The sequence below is a fragment of the Cydia fagiglandana genome, chromosome 12 (genome assembly GCF_963556715.1).
Source record: "Cydia fagiglandana chromosome 12, ilCydFagi1.1, whole genome shotgun sequence".
NCBI lineage: Eukaryota > Metazoa > Arthropoda > Insecta > Lepidoptera > Tortricidae > Cydia > Cydia fagiglandana.
The window spans coordinates 3770325-3794359 of NC_085943.1; the positions used below are offsets into that span (position 1 = coordinate 3770325).

At 34.8% G+C, this 24035-nt stretch overlaps 2 protein-coding genes across 2 annotated transcripts in view; both read left to right on the forward strand.

The window, feature by feature from the left end:
• Positions 1-1324: 1324 nt before the first annotated feature.
• Positions 1325-13092, forward strand: LOC134669317 (uncharacterized). The gene is made up of 8 exons (XM_063526825.1): positions 1325-1423; positions 1752-1878; positions 3481-3554; positions 6466-6519; positions 7899-7994; positions 8323-8449; positions 10051-10124; positions 13021-13092. The coding sequence occupies exons 3-8, from the start codon at positions 3546-3548 to the stop codon at positions 13090-13092; spliced, it is 432 nt and encodes a 143-aa protein (XP_063382895.1). The 5' UTR covers positions 1325-1423; positions 1752-1878; positions 3481-3545.
• A 1359-nt stretch (positions 13093-14451) lies between these two features.
• Positions 14452-24035, forward strand: part of LOC134669318 (uncharacterized) — a 31311-nt gene continuing 21727 nt past the window's right edge. Inside the window, exons 1-7 of the mRNA XM_063526826.1 lie at positions 14452-14550; positions 14879-15005; positions 16608-16681; positions 19578-19631; positions 21018-21113; positions 21442-21568; positions 23402-23475. Of these exons, the coding sequence (XP_063382896.1) occupies positions 16673-16681; positions 19578-19631; positions 21018-21113; positions 21442-21568; positions 23402-23475 (360 nt within the window). The 5' untranslated portion in view covers positions 14452-14550; positions 14879-15005; positions 16608-16672. The remainder of the gene's footprint in view (positions 14551-14878; positions 15006-16607; positions 16682-19577; positions 19632-21017; positions 21114-21441; positions 21569-23401; positions 23476-24035) is intronic.

Consider the following 24035-nt stretch of genomic DNA (forward strand, 5'->3'; position numbering starts at 1 on the left):
TACGGAACCCTCGATGGGCGAGTCCGACTCGCATTTTTCAGTTTATTATTTATCTATGAGGATCAAACGATATCGTGATTCTAAAGTAGAAATAACACAATATATTCAAAATTACAATTAAGTGTACAATAATGTTCAAGCTGGTACAAATTAGCAAAAGGATTGCCGCTCTACACTTTTGTGTGAAAAATTACTGTTTCATCACACTTGCGTATAAAGCGTGGTTTTTCACGCAGGCTTAGCAGGAGCCAATAACTCATTTAATTTCCTAGACAATAATGATTTTTTAAATTATTGCACTTAGCCATTTGAACTAAGGTTATTATACAGGCTTAGGACTTTTCTTAGCATACCGTGGTTCAAAAATCCTTGGAACCGCCATATGTGAAATTTTCCAAGTCAAAGTTAAAGTCAAAAAGTATGAAGTTATTATAAAGGCTTAGGACTTTTTGAAGCATACCGTGAAACTATATTCTATTAAATTTTTAATTGTAAAAAAATGTATAATAAAGTAAAAAAGGACATTTAATAATAGTAGTACAATGTAATATATTAATTTATAATGCATTTAATAACGGTGATATTAAAAAAAACCTAGAAAATATAACGTTAATTTCAGCAGACGAAACGCGATCGGTCGAAACAAAAACTGTAATATAATTCGCTAAGCTTTACTTAACAAATCAAACTTAAACTGAATCTTCTAGGGGCTATAACAAAATTAATTAATGAAACATACATCAGTATATTTTACAGCGACATAAAAAATGTTTGTTGTGAACCATATCAATAGCATAATATATGACTTAAAAATGTTTTATGTGATCATAAGGAACAATGAAAACTATATTTTTCTTCATTATAAATATTTTAATTCCTTTTATGGCTCTATCCAGTATTTTAATATCGGAAGTTGTAATATTACACATTTTAAATAAAATCAAAAACCAATTTGAAGGTCTCATCATAACCTTACTTATTAATTTATGATTATAAGCACATGTCATTGCCACACCCGATATGGGTAGCATGTAGGTATTGAAACAATTGTTACTGGAAGACCTGATATGTACATACGTATAAGCAATTATAATTAATTAAATAGTTGCCTGTGGAAAAACAATACAGTCAGCGATAAAAGCTCTTGTACTAAAAATGAAATTATTGTCAAAAATTTTTCTTCGCAAGTGTGATGAAAAATATTCTGTGTCACGGGAGGTACTTATATAAACTGTAGACTTGAATCATAAATAAACACTCTTCACGTTTCTATTAACTCTCGTTTATAATTTTCTTCATACACTTATTATTTTCCGGTTATTTTCAGATAACACCCGAAACATTAAAGGTGGTTGAAGGAAATTGCCGCAAAATAACAAACGAGACTTGTGTCAGACTCTGTATATTGGAGAAATTAGGAGTTGTAAGTTGTGATGTTTTGTTTTTAAATCACGGATAAACATCCGGCTGCAAAAGTGCATGGGCATTTTATGACTGAATTCCATTAATAAGCAATGTGTCTGCTGGGTGTACAGTGAGCTGCAAAATTGCATGATCACTGTATTGATCAATGAATTCCATTTATAAAGTGGGTATCCCCTTTTACATTATTTATAAGTAAAACATTTTTTAAGAGAAACATTTCTTCAGTTATTCCTTAAATTAATCGTATCCTAAAGCGACTTGGAGAAACTGTCATAAATTGGCATATTGCTTCTAATAGCTTCTTATACTTAGTTTGTACTTTGCAGATAGATGAGCGCGGATGGTACGCGGAGAGTAAAGGGACAGAATTCATAAAGAGTATATTTCCTACCGATATAATAATAGACAACCAAGAATCGATTATTCGGCAAATAGCTCAGACATGCGACAGGGGTAAATACATTATATTTATTTATTTAAAATTTATTTCAGTAACAAAATTTAATGTAGGTAAAGGCGAACTTAATGCTATGAGGCATTCTATACCAGTCAAACTTATTCTCGACAAACCTGGGTGGAAATATCCCAATAAAGCGCTGGTATTACCTAACAACGGTAAGAGCGTGCGACTTTCAGTCCAAAGGTCGCGGGTTCACACCCCTGCTTGCTTCTTGCTTGTTTGTTTGTTCGTCGGAATTTATGCGCTATAGGTACGTTAAATCATTTCATACTTAATATATTTACCGGTTGACTAAAACATAAATAGGAACACATTCGTAAAAAATCCGTACTAATCTCAATAAGACCCATTTGTACCTCTGAGTTGGAAGGTCAGATAAATTGCAGAAGCTTTCGTCAAAATGACATTAACCCTTTATAAGGCAGAGGCGATATATCGACCACATACGCTCAATCAGAAATTCAACCATACTGTTTTAATAATAGGGCTCAAAATCGTTTGCATTAATTGAATATTCAACTTGCTTTTAAAATAGATTTTTGAAATGTAGGCTTCTGATAGCTGCAACAAATTCTGCGATAGCACGTCCCTGTCAACGGGCCTTATAAAGGGTTAACACGTTAACTGGCTCACCGTTAAGTAGGTATGTTAGAAAGTAGTTTTAACCTCGCGAGATTCGCCCCGAGTCGGAATCGGTTCAATAGTCGCGACAGTTATTCCTCTTAGGTACTTAATTCAGCATCCTGAAAAGTAACCTACCTAGTTAGTGTAGGTACTTTAGTAAAGCGTTGATATATAATTCTTCTTAATGTTACTTAATTATTCATCATTCAGAGACAATTTCAATATTGTGTTTTTTTTTTCTTTGATGTACGCCTTAAACGCTAACGAATGCGTCTACTCAAACGCAGTGCATCTCGCTATTGATAATTATGTACGTTAGTATAACTAGGTTATAGGTTCTCGCGGGCTTGGTTTCCGCAACTCGACGTCGTATATATATTGTTATTGCGCCCATTTTGCGTGATGGGTTTGTGGCACTATTCTTGCCAACCCGACTCTATCAAGAAGGCTCGCAGACCCTTGACATTGCCGACGAATTCTGGGAGAGACCCCGGTGAGCCGAGGTGTTGTGCCCGGTACTCTGTCATTCGAAAATGACGTGGGCGGCTGTCTCATCTGCCTCCATGCATGCCCTGCAGAGCATAATATATTGCTATCTGTAAACCGTAGGGTTAATAGGCGTTTGTTTAATGAGGCGTGACCAGTTATGATCCCAGCTTACTATAACTCACTTTATGCCCTAATTGTGCATGAACGAACTGCCTTAAAATTTAAAGTTTTCGTTCAGTACAGTTCAGTATTTATGTATGTGGGTAGTTTTGCATAATCTAATTTTTATTTTTCCTCAGTCTCTTGTTGACCACGTTGGCTGAAAAGAGTTCAAAACGTCATAATCATAATCATTAATGATTGGTTGCAAATCATGGGATGTAATTTAATTTCATCATACGCGATATACTCATTTAGGTAGAGAGCCTTTACTTCTTGAGTAACTATCGAGGTAACCGAAGAAAAAAATGTGTTTATTACAGTAAACCAACATGTCAGTCATGATTGTAATCGAGGTGAAGAAGTGGCCAAGTGCTTATATGAAGAAATGGATAAGGTAAGCTAAGTTACATTACAGCACGCTTTACTCCTTGAGCGCCACGCCTATCGTGTGCGGCGCGATATTGTGAACCTTATGGCAATAAACGAAGGTTGATATTGTGCTGTAGCTACGCGCGTCCGTCGAGAGGTTTAGAAGATTCTGTAAGGACCACGTCAAAAACGCGTCTTAACTGGAAACAAATGTATAAAAAACAAGTTCTAGGCACATGTAAAATTAACCGTTAATTGTGTGAGAAATCGTATAAAACGTGATCGTTGTAAACGGTTTCCCCTGTTATTTTTTCGCATATAAAATAAATAAATAAAGGACAATTTTTACACAGATCAACCTAGTCCCACAGTAAGCTCAATAAGGCTTGTGGTGTGGGTACTAGACGACGATATATATAATATACACATATATTCTACTTATATACATAGAAAACATCCATAACTCAGGAACAAATATTTGCGATGAACACACAAATGAATGCCCTTACCAGGATTCGAACCCGGGACCTCCTGCTTCGTAGGTAGGTAGGCAGGCATATGAGGGGTAACACCGCCATCTAGTTCTTAATAAGTTATAAAACATCTGGGGCGATGTTTGAGCAAAACTTGCCGGCAATGTATTTGTGGACAATATTGCCTGCTCGGTCGATACCGGCAATATCATTATTATTAAAATTCGCTTAGGCTTAATAAATACATTAACACAATTACTAAACATTTGTATACAATTTATAATCAATATAAATCAGACATAGATAAGGGTAGCATAACGAACAAAGGTTTTTATTTGGTTTAAAGGATTTTATTTCCGTTTATTTGATTATTTTACTACTTGTACTAGTGCCTACCTAAGGGTAAGGAGCGAAAGCAAACTCCGTACCTACAAATTTTTATTATCTACAATTTTTCCGGGTTAATATTATAAAACTATACGAATCACCCCCAGATAAATTGTACCTCGAAAAATAGACAGAGTTATATTTTCAAACAATTAACATTTTCTTTCACTGCGTGATATCTAAGTGGCTCATTAAAGAAACTTCCTGTATTACTCATGTATATACATATAATAAATAGATAAAGACTTATACATAAATACATAGAAAACATCCATAACTCAGGAACCCAAAAATAACTTCCCTTATAGGTACCAGGATTCGAACCCGACCTTCAAGCCTTCAATAAAAAGAACGTACTGGGATTCTTAATTTCCGGCAACGCACTTACAACTCTTCTGGTGTTGCGGGCGACGGCGGCCATCGCTTACCATCAGGCGATTCGTCTGCTTGTTTGCCTTCTATCTCCTATACCATAAAATGATATCTATTGTATTGCACGCAGCTGTAGCACGCAAGTAATGATTAGTTAATTACGATTAAATTTCCAAAAAAAATAAAAAAAAAATTATATTTTTGATTTTTATCGGACGTTCCAGCCAGGTTGCACTTGAAGTGGTCACTTGTTTACATTTAAATCTTGCCAGTGATAAAAATCGACCAAGTCCGTATCGGACCAAGGATAATGAAGGTTTCCGTAACTGTTTTAACTTATTACACTTTATCTATTGGTCCTGGGTTCGAATTATGTTAGGAGAATTTTTGTGATAATCAGTACTGAAAGTTTTTTCCCGAGTGATGGATGCTTTCTATGTAAGCATGTACGAATATATAGGTAATTAAGTATACACCACATAAATATGAATATCATCGCCTACGCCTAGCACTCATCCATAGTGTATGTTTTGCGTAGGTAGGACTTGTTCAATCTGTATATAAGTAGGTTGCCCCAAAGATAATTATACCTACTATAAGTAAAGTTGTATTAGTTTGACGTTGTATGCTAGTAAAGTGAATAGTGAGATTAGTAGGTAAGTACTGGATAAAATAAATATGGAGACAAAACAAACACATAATCTCCATTGCGCCGGCTTGAAGCAGAGTTGGGAAAAAATAAACATGCACAAGACAAGAACAGACTTTTTTAATCGAATGAGAATGAATCTTGCAATCATTATTCATCATCATTATTTAAAATTAAGAATAAAAAAACAGAATAATTATTATAGAAATGGTATTACTCTACGTATCGTTTTAAACAATTCAAATGGTTTTCTGAATATACTTAACTTTATGGGATATCCAATTTTCTCTATTTTGTAAGTAGCATGTGTAAATATAATTTATCTACACACATATCATTAACACTCTATGATGCCTTCAAAATCCGTAAATAATGGCCCACATTATGATAAACTGTTTTATTACAGCAAATTTCTCATCTGTGAAAAAGTTGTAATAGCTTCATTACTATATCAAAATTTTATCAAAATTACTTTATCAAATTTCGAACACCCCTGAAAAAAAACCATTTGATTTGACCCCTATTCTAATATAAGTCGACATGACGTTTTATTCGAAATCAAATGCCAATTTCATACAATATTGACAAATCTCGCAAGTTAGTTTGGTATCGAACGATATGGCAATCGACCCCGACTCTAGATTGTCCCTGAATTAAAAATACTACTCCTACTACTACTACGGGCGTGACAAAAGTTTTCATTTGCCGGCATTTAACGTACAATTTATCTTATAAGTAATTTGTAAGTATAAAATAAGTTTGTTTTGTTGTTTTTAAAGTAACTATAACAAAAGTTTCGTGTAAAATATGCGATAAAGATATTTCGGAGACGCCACCTCATATCCGTGAGTTACGCCAGAGAGCGAAGCACCCCAATGTCGGCTGTAATATGAGGTTAGTGAATATATCATAGAAAGTTTATAATGTGTGTGTAGATAATAAAGCAGTGTATGTAACTGTACATAATTAGGCATTAAAACACTCGTGTGATTTCATAAACCTACACTCGAATTTTAATGCCTTTCATTATGTAGAAACTACTATTATGTTAATAGGTACTACAGAAAAACGACGACGGGAACGAGATGGAGCCCGAAAAGGAAATTGCGGTAATGGTTTGGAAATAAATGTAAAAAATAAATATAATATAGATACTAAAAAGTACGGAACCATCGATGGGCGAGTCCGACTCGCATTTTTCAGTTTATTATTTATCTATGAGGATCAAACGATATCGTGATTCTAAAGTAGAAATAACACAATATATTCAAAATTACAATTAAGTGTACAATAATGTTCAAGCTGGTACAAATTAGCAAAAGGATTGCCGCTCTACACTTTTGTGTGAAAAATTACTGTTTCATCACACTTGCGTATAAAGCGTGGTTTTTCACGCAGGCTTAGCAGGAGCCAATAACTCATTTAATTTCCTAGACAATAATGATTTTTTAAATTATTGCACTTAGCCATTTGAACTAAGGTTATTATACAGGCTTAGGACTTTTCTTAGCATACCGTGGTTCAAAAATCCTTGGAACCGCCATATGTGAAATTTTCCAAGTCAAAGTTAAAGTCAAAAAGTATGAAGTTATTATAAAGGCTTAGGACTTTTTGAAGCATACCGTGAAACTATATTCTATTAAATTTTTAATTGTAAAAAAATGTATAATAAAGTAAAAAAGGACATTTAATAATAGTAGTACAATGTAATATATTAATTTATAATGCATTTAATAACGGTGATATTAAAAAAACCTAGAAAATATAACGTTAATTTCAGCAGACGAAACGCGATCGGTCGAAACAAAAACTGTAATATAATTCGCTAAGCTTTACTTAACAAATAAAACTTAAACTGAATCTTCTAGGGGCTATAACAAAATTAATTAATGAAACATACATCAGTATATTTTACAGCGACATAAAAAATGTTTGTTGTGAACCATATCAATAGCATAATATATGACTTAAAAATGTTTTATGTGATCATAAGGAACAATGAAAACTATATTTTTCTTCATTATAAATATTTTAATTCCTTTTATGGCTCTATCCAGTATTTTAATATCGGAAGTTGTAATATTACACATTTTAAATAAAATCAAAAACCAATTTGAAGGTCTCATCATAACCTTACTTATTAATTTATGATTATAAGCACATGTCATTGCCACACCCGATATGGGTAGCATGTAGGTATTGAAACAATTGTTACTGGAAGACCTGATATGTACATACATATAAGCAATTATAATTAATTAAATAGTTGCCTGTGGACAAACAATACAGTCAGCGATAAAAGCTCTTGTACTAAAAATGAAATTATTGCCAAAAATTTTTCTTCGCAAGTGTGATGAAAAATATTCTGTGTCACGGGAGGTACTTATATAAACTGTAGACTTGAATCATAAATAAACACTCTTCACGTTTCTATTAACTCTCGTTTATAATTTTCTTCATACACTTATTATTTTCCGGTTATTTTCAGATAACACCCGAAACATTAAAGGTGGTTGAAGGAAATTGCCGCAAAATAACAAACGAGACTTGTGTCAGACTCTGTATATTGGAGAAATTAGGAGTTGTAAGTTGTGATGTTTTGTTTTTAAATCACGGATAAACATACGGCTGCAAAAGTGCATGGGCACTTTATGACTGAATTCCATTAATAGGCAATGTGTCTGCTGGGTGTACAGTGAGCTGCAAAATTGCATGATCACTGTATTGATCAATGAATTCCATTTATAAAGTGGGTATCCCCTTTTAAATTATTTATAAGTAAAACTTTTTTGAAGAGAAACATTTCTTCAGTTATTCCTTAAATTAATCGTATCCTAAAGCGACTTGGAGAAACAGTCATAAATTGGCATATTGCTTCTAATAGCTTCTTATACTTAGTTTGTACTTTGCAGATAGATGAGCGCGGATGGTACGCGGAGAGTAAAGGGACAGAATTCATAAAGAGTATATTTCCTACCGATATAATAATAGACAACCAAGAATCGATTATTCGGCAAATAGCTCAGACATGCGACAGGGGTAAATACATTATATTTATTTATTTAAAATTTATTTCAGTAACAAAATTTAATGTAGGTAAAGGCGAACTTAATGCTATGAGGCATTCTATACCAGTCAAACTTATTCTCGACAAACCTGGGTGGAAATATCCCAATAAAGCGCTGGTATTACCTAACAACGGTAAGAGCGTGCGACTTTCAGTCCAAAGGTCGCGGGTTCACACCCCTGCTTGCTTCTTGCTTGTTTGTTTGTTCGTCGGAATTTATGCGCTATAGGTACGTTAAATCATTTCATACTTAATATATTTACCGGTTGACTAAAACATAAATAGGAACACATTCGTAAAAAATCCGTACTAATCTCAATAAGACCCATTTGTACCTCTGAGTTGGAAGGTCAGATAAATTGCAGAAGCTTTCGTCAAAATGACATTAACCCTTTATAAGGCAGAGGCGATATATCGACCACATACGCTCAATCAGAAATTCAACCATACTGTTTTAATAATAGGGCTCAAAATCGTTTGCATTAATTGAATATTCAACTTGCTTTTAAAATAGATTTTTGAAATGTAGGCTTCTGATAGCTGCAACAAATTCTGCGATAGCACGTCCCTGTCAACGGGCCTTATAAAGGGTTAACACGTTAACTGGCTCACCGTTAAGTAGGTATGTTAGAAAGTAGTTTTAACCTCGCGAGATTCGCCCCGAGTCGGAATCGGTTCAATAGTCGCGACAGTTATTCCTCTTAGGTACTTAATTCAGCATCCTGAAAAGTAACCTACCTAGTTAGTGTAGGTACTTTAGTAAAGCGTTGATATATAATTCTTCTTAATGTTACTTAATTATTCATCATTCAGAGACAATTTCAATATTGTGTTTTTTTTTCTTTGATGTACGCCTTAAACGCTAACGAATGCGTCTACTCAAACGCAGTGCATCTCGCTATTGATAATTATGTACGTTAGTATAACTAGGTTATAGGTTCTCGCGGGCTTGGTTTCCGCAACTCGACGTCGTATATATATTGTTATTGCGCCCATTTTGCGTGATGGGTTTGTGGCACTATTCTTGCCAACCCGACTCTATCAAGAAGGCTCGCAGACCCTTGACATTGCCGACGAATTCTGGGAGAGACCCCGGTGAGCCGAGGTGTTGTGCCCGGTACTCTGTCATTCGAAAATGACGTGGGCGGCTGTCTCATCTGCCTCCATGCATGCCCTGCAGAGCATAATATATTGCTATCTGTAAACCGTAGGGTTAATAGGCGTTTGTTTAATGAGGCGTGACCAGTTATGATCCCAGCTTACTATAACTCACTTTATGCCCTAATTGTGCATGAACGAACTGCCTTAAAATTTAAAGTTTTCGTTCAGTACAGTTCAGTATTTATGTATGTGGGTAGTTTTGCATAATCTAATTTTTATTTTTCCTCAGTCTCTTGTTGACCACGTTGGCTGAAAAGAGTTCAAAACGTCATAATCATAATCATTAATGATTGGTTGCAAATCATGGGATGTAATTTAATTTCATCATACGCGATATACTCATTTAGGTAGAGAGCCTTTACTTCTTGAGTAACTATCGAGGTAACCGAAGAAAAAAATGTGTTTATTACAGTAAACCAACATGTCAGTCATGATTGTAATCGAGGTGAAGAAGTGGCCAAGTGCTTATATGAAGAAATGGATAAGGTAAGCTAAGTTACATTACAGCACGCTTTACTTCTTGAGCGCCACGCCTATCGTGTGCGGCGCGATATTGTGAACCTTATGGCAATAAACGAAGGTTGATATTGTGCTGTAGCTACGCGCGTCCGTCGAGAGGTTTAGAAGATTCTGTAAGGACCACGTCAAAAACGCGTCTTAACTGGAAACAAATGTATAAAAAACAAGTTCTAGGCACATGTAAAATTAACCGTTAATTGTGTGAGAAATCGTATAAAACGTGATCGTTGTAAACGGTTTCCCCTGTTATTTTTTCGCATATAAAATAAATAAATAAAGGACAATTTTTACACAGATCAACCTAGTCCCACAGTAAGCTCAATAAGGCTTGTGGTGTGGGTACTAGACGACGATATATATAATATACACATATATTCTACTTATATACATAGAAAACATCCATAACTCAGGAACAAATATTTGCGATGAACACACAAATGAATGCCCTTACCAGGATTCGAACCCGGGACCTCCTGCTTCGTAGGTAGGTAGGCAGGCATATGAGGGGTAACACCGCCATCTAGTTCTTAATAAGTTATAAAACATCTGGGGCGATGTTTGAGCAAAACTTGCCAGCAATGTATTTGTGGACAATATTGCCTGCTCGGTCGATACCGGCAATATCATTATTATTAAAATTCGCTTAGGCTTAATAAATACATTAACACAATTACTAAACATTTGTATACAATTTATAATCAATATAAATCAGACATAGATAAGGGTAGCATAACGAACAAAGGTATTTGATTTTATTTCCGTTTATTTGATTATTTTACTACTTGTACTAGTGCCTACCTAAGGGTAAGGAGCGAAAGCAAACTCCGTACCTACAAATTTTTATTATCTACAATTTTTCCGGGTTAATATTATAAAACTATACGAATCACCCCCAGATAAATTGTACCTCGAAAAATAGACAGAGTTATATTTTCAAACAATTAACATTTTCTTTCACTGCGTGATATCTAAGTGGCTCATTAAAGAAACTTCCTGTATTACTCATGTATATACATATAATAAATAGATAAAGACTTATACATAAATACATAGAAAACATCCATAACTCAGGAACCCAAAAATAACTTCCCTTATAGGTACCAGGATTCGAACCCGACCTTCAAGCCTTCAATAAAAAGAACGTACTGGGATTCTTAATTTCCGGCAACGCACTTACAACTCTTCTGGTGTTGCGGGCGACGGCGGCCATCGCTTACCATCAGGCGATTCGTCTGCTTGTTTGCCTTCTATCTCCTATACCATAAAATGATATCTATTGTATTGCACGCAGCTGTAGCACGCAAGTAATGATTAGTTAATTACGATTAAATTTCCAAAAAAAATAAAAAAAAAATTATATTTTTGATTTTTATCGGACGTTCCAGCCAGGTTGCACTTGAAGTGGTCACTTGTTTACATTTAAATCTTGCCAGTGATAAAAATCGACCAAGTCCGTATCGGACCAAGGATAATGAAGGTTTCCGTAACTGTTTTAACTTATTACACTTTATCTATTGGTCCTGGGTTCGAATTATGTTAGGAGAATTTTTGTGATAATCAGTACTGAAAGTTTTTTCCCGAGTGATGGATGCTTTCTATGTAAGCATGTACGAATATATAGGTAATTAAGTATACACCACATAAATATGAATATCATCGCCTACGCCTAGCACTCATCCATAGTGTATGTTTTGCGTAGGTAGGACTTGTTCAATCTGTATATAAGTAGGTTGCCCCAAAGATAATTATACCTACTATAAGTAAAGTTGTATTAGTTTGACGTTGTATGCTAGTAAAGTGAATAGTGAGATTAGTAGGTAAGTACTGGATAAAATAAATATGGAGACAAAACAAACACATAATCTCCATTGCGCCGGCTTGAAGCAGAGTTGGGAAAAAATAAACATGCACAAGACAAGAACAGACTTTTTTAATCGAATGAGAATGAATCTTGCAATCATTATTCATCATCATTATTTAAAATTAAGAATAAAAAAACAGAATAATTATTATAGAAATGGTATTACTCTACGTATCGTGTTAAACAATTCAAATGGTTTTCTGAATATACTTAACTTTATGGGATATCCAATTTTCTCTATTTTGTAAGTAGCATGTGTTAATATAATTTATCTACACACATATCATTAACACTCTATGATGCCTTCAAAATCCGTAAATAATGGCCCACATTATGATAAACTGTTTTATTACAGCAAATTTCTCATCTGTGAAAAAGTTGTAATAGCTTCATTACTATATCAAAATCGATTTGTTAATGCATTCAAATTTCGAACACCCCTGAAAAAAAACCATTTGATTTGACCCCTATTCTAATATAAGTCGACATGACGTTTTATTCGAAATCAAATGCCAATTTCATACAATATTGACAAATCTCGCAAGTTAGTTTGGTATCGAACGATACGGCAATCGACCCCGACTCTAGATTGTCCCTGAATTAAAAATACTACTCCTACTACTACTACGGGCGTGACAAAAGTTTTCATTTGCCGGCATTTAACGTACAATTTATCTTATAAGTAATTTGTAAGTATAAAATAAGTTTGTTTTGTTGTTTTTAAAGTAACTATAACAAAAGTTTCGTGTAAAATATGCGATAAAGATATTTCGGAGACGCCACCTCATATCCGTGAGTTACGCCAGAGAGCGAAGCACCCCAATGTCGGCTGTAATATGAGGTTAGTGAATATATCATAGAAAGGTTATAATGTGTGTGTAGATAATAAAGCAGTGTATGTAACTGTACATAATTAGGCATTAAAACACTCGTGTGATTTCATAAACCTACACTCGAATTTTAATGCCTTTCATTATGTAGAAACTACTATTATGTTAATAGGTACTACAGAAAAACGACGACGGGAACGAGATGGAGCCCGAAAAGGAAATTGAGGTAATGGTTTGGAAATAAATGTAAAAAATAAATATAATATAGATACTAAAAAGTACGGAACCCTCGATGGGCGAGTCCGACTCGCATTTTTCAGTTTATTATTTATCTATGAGGATCAAACGATATCGTGATTCTAAAGTAGAAATAACACAATATATTCAAAATTACAATTAAGTGTACAATAATGTTCAAGCTGGTACAAATTAGCAAAAGGATTGCCGCTCTACACTTTTGTGTGAAAAATTACTGTTTCATCACACTTGCGTATAAAGCGTGGTTTTTCACGCAGGCTTAGCAGGAGCCAATAACTCATTTAATTTCCTAGACAATAATGATTTTTTAAATTATTGCACTTAGCCATTTGAACTAAGGTTATTATACAGGCTTAGGACTTTTCTTAGCATACCGTGGTTCAAAAATCCTTGGAACCGCCATATGTGAAATTTTCCAAGTCAAAGTTAAAGTCAAAAAGTATGAAGTTATTATAAAGGCTTAGGACTTTTTGAAGCATACCGTGAAACTATATTCTATTAAATTTTTAATTGTAAAAAAATGTATAATAAAGTAAAAAAGGACATTTAATAATAGTAGTACAATGTAATATATTAATTTATAATGCATTTAATAACGGTGATATTAAAAAAAACCTAGAAAATATAACGTTAATTTCAGCAGACGAAACGCGATCGGTCGAAACAAAAACTGTAATATAATTCGCTAAGCTTTACTTAACAAATCAAACTTAAACTGAATCTTCTAGGGGCTATAACAAAATTAATTAATGAAACATACATCAGTATATTTTACAGCGACATAAAAAATGTTTGTTGTGAACCATATCAATAGCATAATATATGACTTAAAAATGTTTTATGTGATCATAAGGAACAATGAAAACTATATTTTTCTTCATTATAAATATTTTAATTCCTTTTATGGCTCTATCCAGTATTTTAATATCGGAAGTTGTAATATTACACATTTTAAATAAAATCAAAAACCAATTTGAAGGTCTCATCATAACCTTACTTATTAATTTATGATTATAAGCACATGTCATTGCCACACCCGATATGGGTAGCATGTAGGTATTGAAACAATTGTTACTGGAAGACCTGATATGTACATACGTATAAGCAATTATAATTAATTAAATAGTTGCCTGTGGAAAAACAATACAGTCAGCGATAAAAGCTCTTGTACTAAAAATGAAATTATTGTCAAAAATTTTTCTTCGCAAGTGTGATGAAAAATATTCTGTGTCACGGGAGGTACTTATATAAACTGTAGACTTGAATCATAAATAAACACTCTTCACGTTTCTATTAACTCTCGTTTATAATTTTCTTCATACACTTATTATTTTCCGGTTATTTTCAGATAACACCCGAAACATTAAAGGTGGTTGAAGGAAATTGCCGCAAAATAACAAACGAGACTTGTGTCAGACTCTGTATATTGGAGAAATTAGGAGTTGTAAGTTGTGATGTTTTGTTTTTAAATCACGGATAAACATCCGGCTGCAAAAGTGCATGGGCATTTTATGACTGAATTCCATTAATAAGCAATGTGTCTGCTGGGTGTACAGTGAGCTGCAAAATTGCATGATCACTGTATTGATCAATGAATTCCATTTATAAAGTGGGTATCCCCTTTTACATTATTTATAAGTAAAACATTTTTTAAGAGAAACATTTCTTCAGTTATTCCTTAAGTTAATCGTATCCTAAAGCGACTTGGAGAAACTGTCATAAATTGGCATATTGCTTCTAATAGCTTCTTATACTTAGTTTGTACTTTGCAGATAGATGAGCGCGGATGGTACGCGGAGAGTAAAGGGACAGAATTCATAAAGAGTATATTTCCTACCGATATAATAATAGACAACCAAGAATCGATTATTCGGCAAATAGCTCAGACATGCGACAGGGGTAAATACATTATATTTATTTATTTAAAATTTATTTCAGTAACAAAATTTAATGTAGGTAAAGGCGAACTTAATGCTATGAGGCATTCTATACCAGTCAAACTTATTCTCGACAAACCTGGGTGGAAATATCCCAATAAAGCGCTGGTATTACCTAACAACGGTAAGAGCGTGCGACTTTCAGTCCAAAGGTCGCGGGTTCACACCCCTGCTTGCTTCTTGCTTGTTTGTTTGTTCGTCGGAATTTATGCGCTATAGGTACGTTAAATCATTTCATACTTAATATATTTACCGGTTGACTAAAACATAAATAGGAACACATTCGTAAAAAATCCGTACTAATCTCAATAAGACCCATTTGTACCTCTGAGTTGGAAGGTCAGATAAATTGCAGAAGCTTTCGTCAAAATGACATTAACCCTTTATAAGGCAGAGGCGATATATCGACCACATACGCTCAATCAGAAATTCAACCATACTGTTTTAATAATAGGGCTCAAAATCGTTTGCATTAATTGAATATTCAACTTGCTTTTAAAATAGATTTTTGAAATGTAGGCTTCTGATAGCTGCAACAAATTCTGCGATAGCACGTCCCTGTCAACGGGCCTTATAAAGGGTTAACACGTTAACTGGCTCACCGTTAAGTAGGTATGTTAGAAAGTAGTTTTAACCTCGCGAGATTCGCCCCGAGTCGGAATCGGTTCAATAGTCGCGACAGTTATTCCTCTTAGGTACTTAATTCAGCATCCTGAAAAGTAACCTACCTAGTTAGTGTAGGTACTTTAGTAAAGCGTTGATATATAATTCTTCTTAATGTTACTTAATTATTCATCATTCAGAGACAATTTCAATATTGTGTTTTTTTTTTCTTTGATGTACGCCTTAAACGCTAACGAATGCGTCTACTCAAACGCAGTGCATCTCGCTATTGATAATTATGTACGTTAGTATAACTAGGTTATAGGTTCTCGCGGGCTTGGTTTCCGCAACTCGACGTCGTATATATATTGTTATTGCGCCCATTTTGCGTGATGGGTTTGTGGCACTATTCTTGCCAACCCGACTCTATCAAGAAGGCTCGCAGACCCTTGACATTGCCGACGAATTCTGGGAGAGACCCCGGTGAGCCGAGGTGTTGTGCCCGGTACTCTGTCATTCGAAAATGACGTGGGCGGCTGTCTCATCTGCCTCCATGCATGCCCTGCAGAGCATAATATATTGCTATCTGTAAACCGTAGGGTTAATAGGCGTTTGTTTAATGAGGCGTGACCAGTTATGATCCCAGCTTACTATAACTCACTTTATGCCCTAATTGTGCATGAACGAACTGCCTTAAAATTTAAAGTTTTCGTTCAGTACAGTTCAGTATTTATGTATGTGGGTAGTTTTGCATAATCTAATTTTTATTTTTCCTCAGTCTCTTGTTGACCACGTTGGCTGAAAAGAGTTCAAAACGTCATAATCATAATCATTAATGATTGGTTGCAAATCATGGGATGTAATTTAATTTCATCATACGCGATATACTCATTTAGGTAGAGAGCCTTTACTTCTTGAGTAACTATCGAGGTAACCGAAGAAAAAAATGTGTTTATTACAGTAAACCAACATGTCAGTCATGATTGTAATCGAGGTGAAGAAGTGGCCAAGTGCTTATATGAAGAAATGGATAAGGTAAGCTAAGTTACATTACAGCACGCTTTACTCCTTGAGCGCCACGCCTATCGTGTGCGGCGCGATATTGTGAACCTTATGGCAATAAACGAAGGTTGATATTGTGCTGTAGCTACGCGCGTCCGTCGAGAGGTTTAGAAGATTCTGTAAGGACCACGTCAAAAACGCGTCTTAACTGGAAACAAATGTATAAAAAACAAGTTCTAGGCACATGTAAAATTAACCGTTAATTGTGTGAGAAATCGTATAAAACGTGATCGTTGTAAACGGTTTCCCCTGTTATTTTTTCGCATATAAAATAAATAAATAAAGGACAATTTTTACACAGATCAACCTAGTCCCACAGTAAGCTCAATAAGGCTTGTGGTGTGGGTACTAGACGACGATATATATAATATACACATATATTCTACTTATATACATAGAAAACATCCATAACTCAGGAACAAATATTTGCGATGAACACACAAATGAATGCCCTTACCAGGATTCGAACCCGGGACCTCCTGCTTCGTAGGTAGGTAGGCAGGCATATGAGGGGTAACACCGCCATCTAGTTCTTAATAAGTTATAAAACATCTGGGGCGATGTTTGAGCAAAACTTGCCGGCAATGTATTTGTGGACAATATTGCCTGCTCGGTCGATACCGGCAATATCATTATTATTAAAATTCGCTTAGGCTTAATAAATACATTAACACAATTACTAAACATTTGTATACAATTTATAATCAATATAAATCAGACATAGATAAGGGTAGCATAACGAACAAAGGTATTTGATTTTATTTCCGTTTATTTGATTATTTTACTACTTGTACTAGTGCCTACCTAAGGGTAAGGAGCGAAAGCAAACTCCGTACCTACAAATTTTTATTATCTACAATTTTTCCGGGTTAATATTATAAAACTATACGAATCACCCCCAGATAAATTGTACCTCGAAAAATAGACAGAGTTATATTTTCAAACAATTAACATTTTCTTTCACTGCGTGATATCTAAGTGGCTCATTAAAGAAACTTCCTGTATTACTCATGTATATACATATAATAAATAGATAAAGACTTATACATAAATACATAGAAAACATCCATAACTCAGGAACCCAAAAATAACTTCCCTTATAGGTACCAGGATTCGAACCCGACCTTCAAGCCTTCAATAAAAAGAACGTACTGGGATTCTTAATTTCCGGCAACGCACTTACAACTCTTCTGGTGTTGCGGGCGACGGCGGCCATCGCTTACCATCAGGCGATTCGTCTGCTTGTTTGCCTTCTATCTCCTATACCATAAAATGATATCTATTGTATTGCACGCAGCTGTAGCACGCAAGTAATGATTAGTTAATTACGATTAAATTTCCAAAAAAAATAAAAAAAAAATTATATTTTTGATTTTTATCGGACGTTCCAGCCAGGTTGCACTTGAAGTGGTCACTTGTTTACATTTAAATCTTGCCAGTGATAAAAATCGACCAAGTCCGTATCGGACCAAGGATAATGAAGGTTTCCGTAACTGTTTTAACTTATTACACTTTATCTATTGGTCCTGGGTTCGAATTATGTTAGGAGAATTTTTGTGATAATCAGTACTGAAAGTTTTTTCCCGAGTGATGGATGCTTTCTATGTAAGCATGTACGAATATATAGGTAATTAAGTATACACCACATAAATATGAATATCATCGCCTACGCCTAGCACTCATCCATAGTGTATGTTTTGCGTAGGTAGGACTTGTTCAATCTGTATATAAGTAGGTTGCCCCAAAGATAATTATACCTACTATAAGTAAAGTTGTATTAGTTTGACGTTGTATGCTAGTAAAGTGAATAGTGAGATTAGTAGGTAAGTACTGGATAAAATAAATATGGAGACAAAACAAACACATAATCTCCATTGCGCCGGCTTGAAGCAGAGTTGGGAAAAAATAAACATGCACAAGACAAGAACAGACTTTTTTAATCGAATGAGAATGAATCTTGCAATCATTATTCATCATCATTATTTAAAATTAAGAATAAAAAAACAGAATAATTATTATAGAAATGGTATTACTCTACGTATCGTTTTAAACAATTCAAATGGTTTTCTGAATATACTTAACTTTATGGGATATCCAATTTTCTCTATTTTGTAAGTAGCATGTGTTAATATAATTTATCTACACACATATCATTAACACTCTATGATGCCTTCAAAATCCGTAAATAATGGCCCACATTATGATAAACTGTTTTATTACAGCAAATTTCTCATCTGTGAAAAAGTTGTAATAGCTTCATTACTATATCAAAATCGATTTGTTAATGCATTCAAATTTCGAACACCCCTGAAAAAAAACCATTTGATTTGACCCCTATTCTAATATAAGTCGACATGACGTTTTATTCGAAATCAAATGCCAATTTCATACAATATTGACAAATCTCGCAAGTTAGTTTGGTATCGAACGATATGGCAATCGACCCCGACTCTAGATTGTCCCTGAATTAAAAATACTACTCCTACTACTACTACGGGCGTGACAAAAGTTTTCATTTGCCGGCATTTAACGTACAATTTATCTTATAAGTAATTTGTAAGTATAAAATAAGTTTGTTTTGTTGTTTTTAAAGTAACTATAACAAAAGTTTCGTGTAAAATATGCGATAAAGATATTTCGGAGACGCCACCTCATATCCGTGAGTTACGCCAGAGAGCGAAGCACCCCAATGTCGGCTGTAATATGAGGTTAGTGAATATATCATAGAAAGTTTATAATGTGTGTGTAGATAATAAAGCAGTGTATGTAACTGTACATAATTAGGCATTAAAACACTCGTGTGATTTCATAAACCTACACTCGAATTTTAATGCCTTTCATTATGTAGAAACTACTATTATGTTAATAGGTACTACAGAAAAACGACGACGGGAACGAGATGGAGCCCGAAAAGGAAATTGCGGTAATGGTTTGGAAATAAATGTAAAAAATAAATATAATATAGATACTAAAAAGTACGGAACCATCGATGGGCGAGTCCGACTCGCATTTTTCAGTTTATTATTTATCTATGAGGATCAAACGATATCGTGATTCTAAAGTAGAAATAACACAATATATTCAAAATTACAATTAAGTGTACAATAATGTTCAAGCTGGTACAAATTAGCAAAAGGATTGCCGCTCTACACTTTTGTGTGAAAAATTACTGTTTCATCACACTTGCGTATAAAGCGTGGTTTTTCACGCAGGCTTAGCAGGAGCCAATAACTCATTTAAAATTTCCTAGACAATAATGATTTTTTAAATTATTGCACTTAGCCATTTGAACTAAGGTTATTATACAGGCTTAGGACTTTTCTTAGCATACCGTGGTTCAAAAATCCTTGGAACCGCCATATGTGAAATTTTCCAAGTCAAAGTTAAAGTCAAAAAGTATGAAGTTATTATAAAGGCTTAGGACTTTTTGAAGCATACCGTGAAACTATATTCTATTAAATTTTTAATTGTAAAAAAATGTATAATAAAGTAAAAAAGGACATTTAATAATAGTAGTACAATGTAATATATTAATTTATAATGCATTTAATAACGGTGATATTAAAAAAAAAACCTAGAAAATATAACGTTAATTTCAGCAGACGAAACGCGATCGGTCGAAACAAAAACTGTAATATAATTCGCTAAGCTTTACTTAACAAATCAAACTTAAACTGAATCTTCTAGGGGCTATAACAAAATTAATTAATGAAACATACATCAGTATATTTTACAGCGACATAAAAAATGTTTGTTGTGAACCATATCAATAGCATAATATATGACTTAAAAATGTTTTATGTGAACATAAGGAACAATGAAAACTATATTTTTCTTCATTATAAATATTTTAATTCCTTTTATGGCTCTATCCAGTATTTTAATATCGGAAGTTGTAATATATTACACATTTTAAATAAAATCAAAAACCAATTTGAAGGTCTCATCATAACCTTGCTTATTAATTTATGATTATAAGCACATGTCATTGCCACACCCGATATGGGTAGCATGTAGGTATTGAAACAATTGTTACTGGAAGACCTGATATGTACATACATATAAGCAATTATAATTAATTAAATAGTTGCCTGTGGAAAAACAACACAGTCAGCGATAAAAGCTCTTGTACTAAAAATGAAATTATTGCCAAAAATTTTTCTTTGCAAGTGTGATGAAAAATATTCTGTGTCACGGGAGGTACTTATATAAACTGTAGACTTGAATCATAAATAAACACTCTTCACGTTTCTATTAACTCTCGTTTATAATTTTCTTCATACACTTATTATTTTCCGGTTATTTTCAGATAACACCCGAAACATTAAAGGTGGTTGAAGGAAATTGCCGCAAAATAACAAACGAGACTTGTGTCAGACTCTGTATATTGGAGAAATTAGGAGTTGTAAGTTGTGATGTTTTGTTTTTAAATCACGGATAAACATACGGCTGCAAAAGTGCATGGGCACTTTATGACTGAATTCCATTAATAGGCAATGTGTCTGCTGGGTGTACAGTGAGCTGCAAAATTGCATGATCACTGTATTGATCAATGAATTCCATTTATAAAGTGGGTATCCCCTTTTAAATTATTTATAAGTAAAACTTTTTTTAAGAGAAACATTTCTTCAGTTATTCCTTAAATTAATCGTATCCTAAAGCGACTTGGAGAAACAGTCATAAATTGGCATATTGCTTCTAATAGCTTCTTATACTTAGTTTGTACTTTGCAGATAGATGAGCGCGGATGGTACGCGGAGAGTAAAGGGACAGAATTCATAAAGAGTATATTTCCTACCGATATAATAATAGACAACCAAGAATCGATTATTCGGCAAATAGCTCAGACATGCGACAGGGGTAAATACATTATATTTATTTATTTAAAATTTATTTCAGTAACAAAATTTAATGTAGGTAAAGGCGAACTTAATGCTATGAGGCATTCTATACCAGTCAAACTTATTCTCGACAAACCTGGGTGGAAATATCCCAATAAAGCGCTGGTATTACCTAACAACGGTAAGAGCGTGCGACTTTCAGTCCAAAGGTCGCGGGTTCACACCCCTGCTTGCTTCTTGCTTGTTTGTTTGTTCGTCGGAATTTATGCGCTATAGGTACGTTAAATCATTTCATACTTAATATATTTACCGGTCGACTAAAACATAAATAGGAACACATTCGTAAAAAATCCGGACTAATCTCAATAAGACCCATTTGTACCTCTGAGTTGGAAGGTCAGATAAATTGCAGAAGCTTTCGTCAAAATGACATTAACACGTTAACTGGCTCACCGTTAAGTAGGTATGTTAGAAAGTAGTTTTAACCTCGTGAGATTCGCCCCGAGTCGGAATCGGTTCAATAGTTGCGACAGTTATTCCTCTTAGGTACTTAATTCAGCATCCTGAAAAGTAACCTACCTAGTTAGTGTAGGTACTTTAGTAAAGCGTTGATATATAATTCTACTTAATGTTACTTAATTATTCATCATTCAGAGACATTTTCAATATTGTGGTTTTTTTTTCTTTGATGTACGCCTTAAACGCTAACGAATGCGTCTACTCAAACGCAGTGCATCTCGCTATTGATAATTATGTACGTTAGTATAACTAGGTTATAGGTTCTCGCGGGCTTGGTTTCCGCAACTCGACGTCGTATATATATTGTTATTGCGCCCTTTTTTGTGATGGGTTTGTGGCACTATTCTTGCCAACCCGACTCTATCAAGAAGGCTCGCAGACCCTTGACATTGCCGACGAATTCTGGGAGAGACCCCGGTGAGCCGAGGTGTTGTGCCCGGTACTCTGTCATTCGAAAATGACGTGGGCGGCTGTCTCATCTGCCTCCATGCATGCCCTGCAGAGCATAATATATTGCTGTCTGTAAACCGTAGGGTTAACCCTTCGAGTGGCATTGTCCTCCTCGAGGTCTCTACGGTAAGTGGCAGTGGCCGCGAGACGGACAGACATAACAAGCCGGTTGAGTGGCGCAGCCATTTTGGAAAAATATACGTCAAGTGGCGGGGCCTCAACGGGTGATTATCGCGAATTTGGCGCGTGACTTTGTTTTACGCGGGAATTCGACCGTTAGGGAATACTATCCTTGTTTATTGACGAATGCATCTTGCAAGAGTGAGCAAGCAAGGCATAATTTTAACGGTTTTATTTTAGGCGCGTAATGCAACGTCGCACAGATGCCGCGAGACGGTCTCTGCCAATTACGGGCTTGTTATGACCGAACCTTCTCGCGGCCTCTGGCACGCAAAGGCATATTTAAAAAAATGGCCGCGCCATTTCTCCTGCCGTTCAACCGGAGGTGCTGCCACCCGAAGGGTTAATAGGCGTTTGTTTAATGAGGCGTGACCAGTTATGATCCCAGCTTACTATAACTCACTTTATGCCCTAATTGTGCATGAACGAACTGCCTTAAAATTTAAAGTTTTCGTTCAGTACAGTTCAGTATTTATGTATGTGGGTAGTTTTGCATAATCTAATTTTTATTTTTCCTCAGTCTCTTGTTGACCACGTTGGCTGAAAAGAGTTCAAAACGTCATAATCATAATCATTAATGATTGGTTGCAAATCATGGGATGTAATTTAATTTCATTATACGCGATATACTCATTTAGGTAGAGAGCCTTTACTTCTTGAGTAACTATCGAGGTAACCGAAGAAAAAAATGTGTTTATTACAGTAAACCAACATGTCAGTCATGATTGTAATCGAGGTGAAGAAGTGGCCAAGTGCTTATATGAAGAAATGGATAAGGTAAGCTAAGTTACATTACAGCACGCTTTACTCCTTGAGCGCCACGCCTATCGTGTGCGGCGCGATATTGTGAACCTTATGGCAATAAACGAAGGTTGATATTGTGCTGTAGCTACGCGCGTCCGTCGAGAGGTTTAGAAGATTCTGTAAGGACCACGTCAAAAACGCGTCTTAACTGGAAACAAATGTATAAAAAACAAGTTCTAGGCACATGTAAAATTAACCGTTAATTGTGTGAGAAATCGTATAAAACGTGATCGTTGTAAACGGTTTCCCCTGTTATTTTTTCGCATATAAAATAAATAAATAAAGGACAATTTTTACACAGATCAACCTAGTCCCACAGTAAGCTCAATAAGGCTTGTGTTGTGGGTACTAGACGACGATATATATAATATACACATATATTCCACTTATATACATAGAAAACATCCATAACTCAGGAACAAATATTTGCGATGAACACACAAATGAATGCCCTTACCAGGATTCGAACCCGGGACCTCCTGCTTCGTAGCTAGGTAGGCAGGCATATGAGGGGTAACACCGCCATCTAGTTC

Coding starts and splice junctions, on each gene's coding strand:
- LOC134669317 (XM_063526825.1), top strand. Junction 7,995..8,322: donor TATTGGAGAAATTAGGAGTT/GTAAGTTGTGAT, acceptor TGTACTTTGCAG/ATAGATGAGCGCGGATGGTA. Junction 8,450..10,050: donor AGCTCAGACATGCGACAGGG/GTAAATACATTA, acceptor TGTTTATTACAG/TAAACCAACATGTCAGTCAT.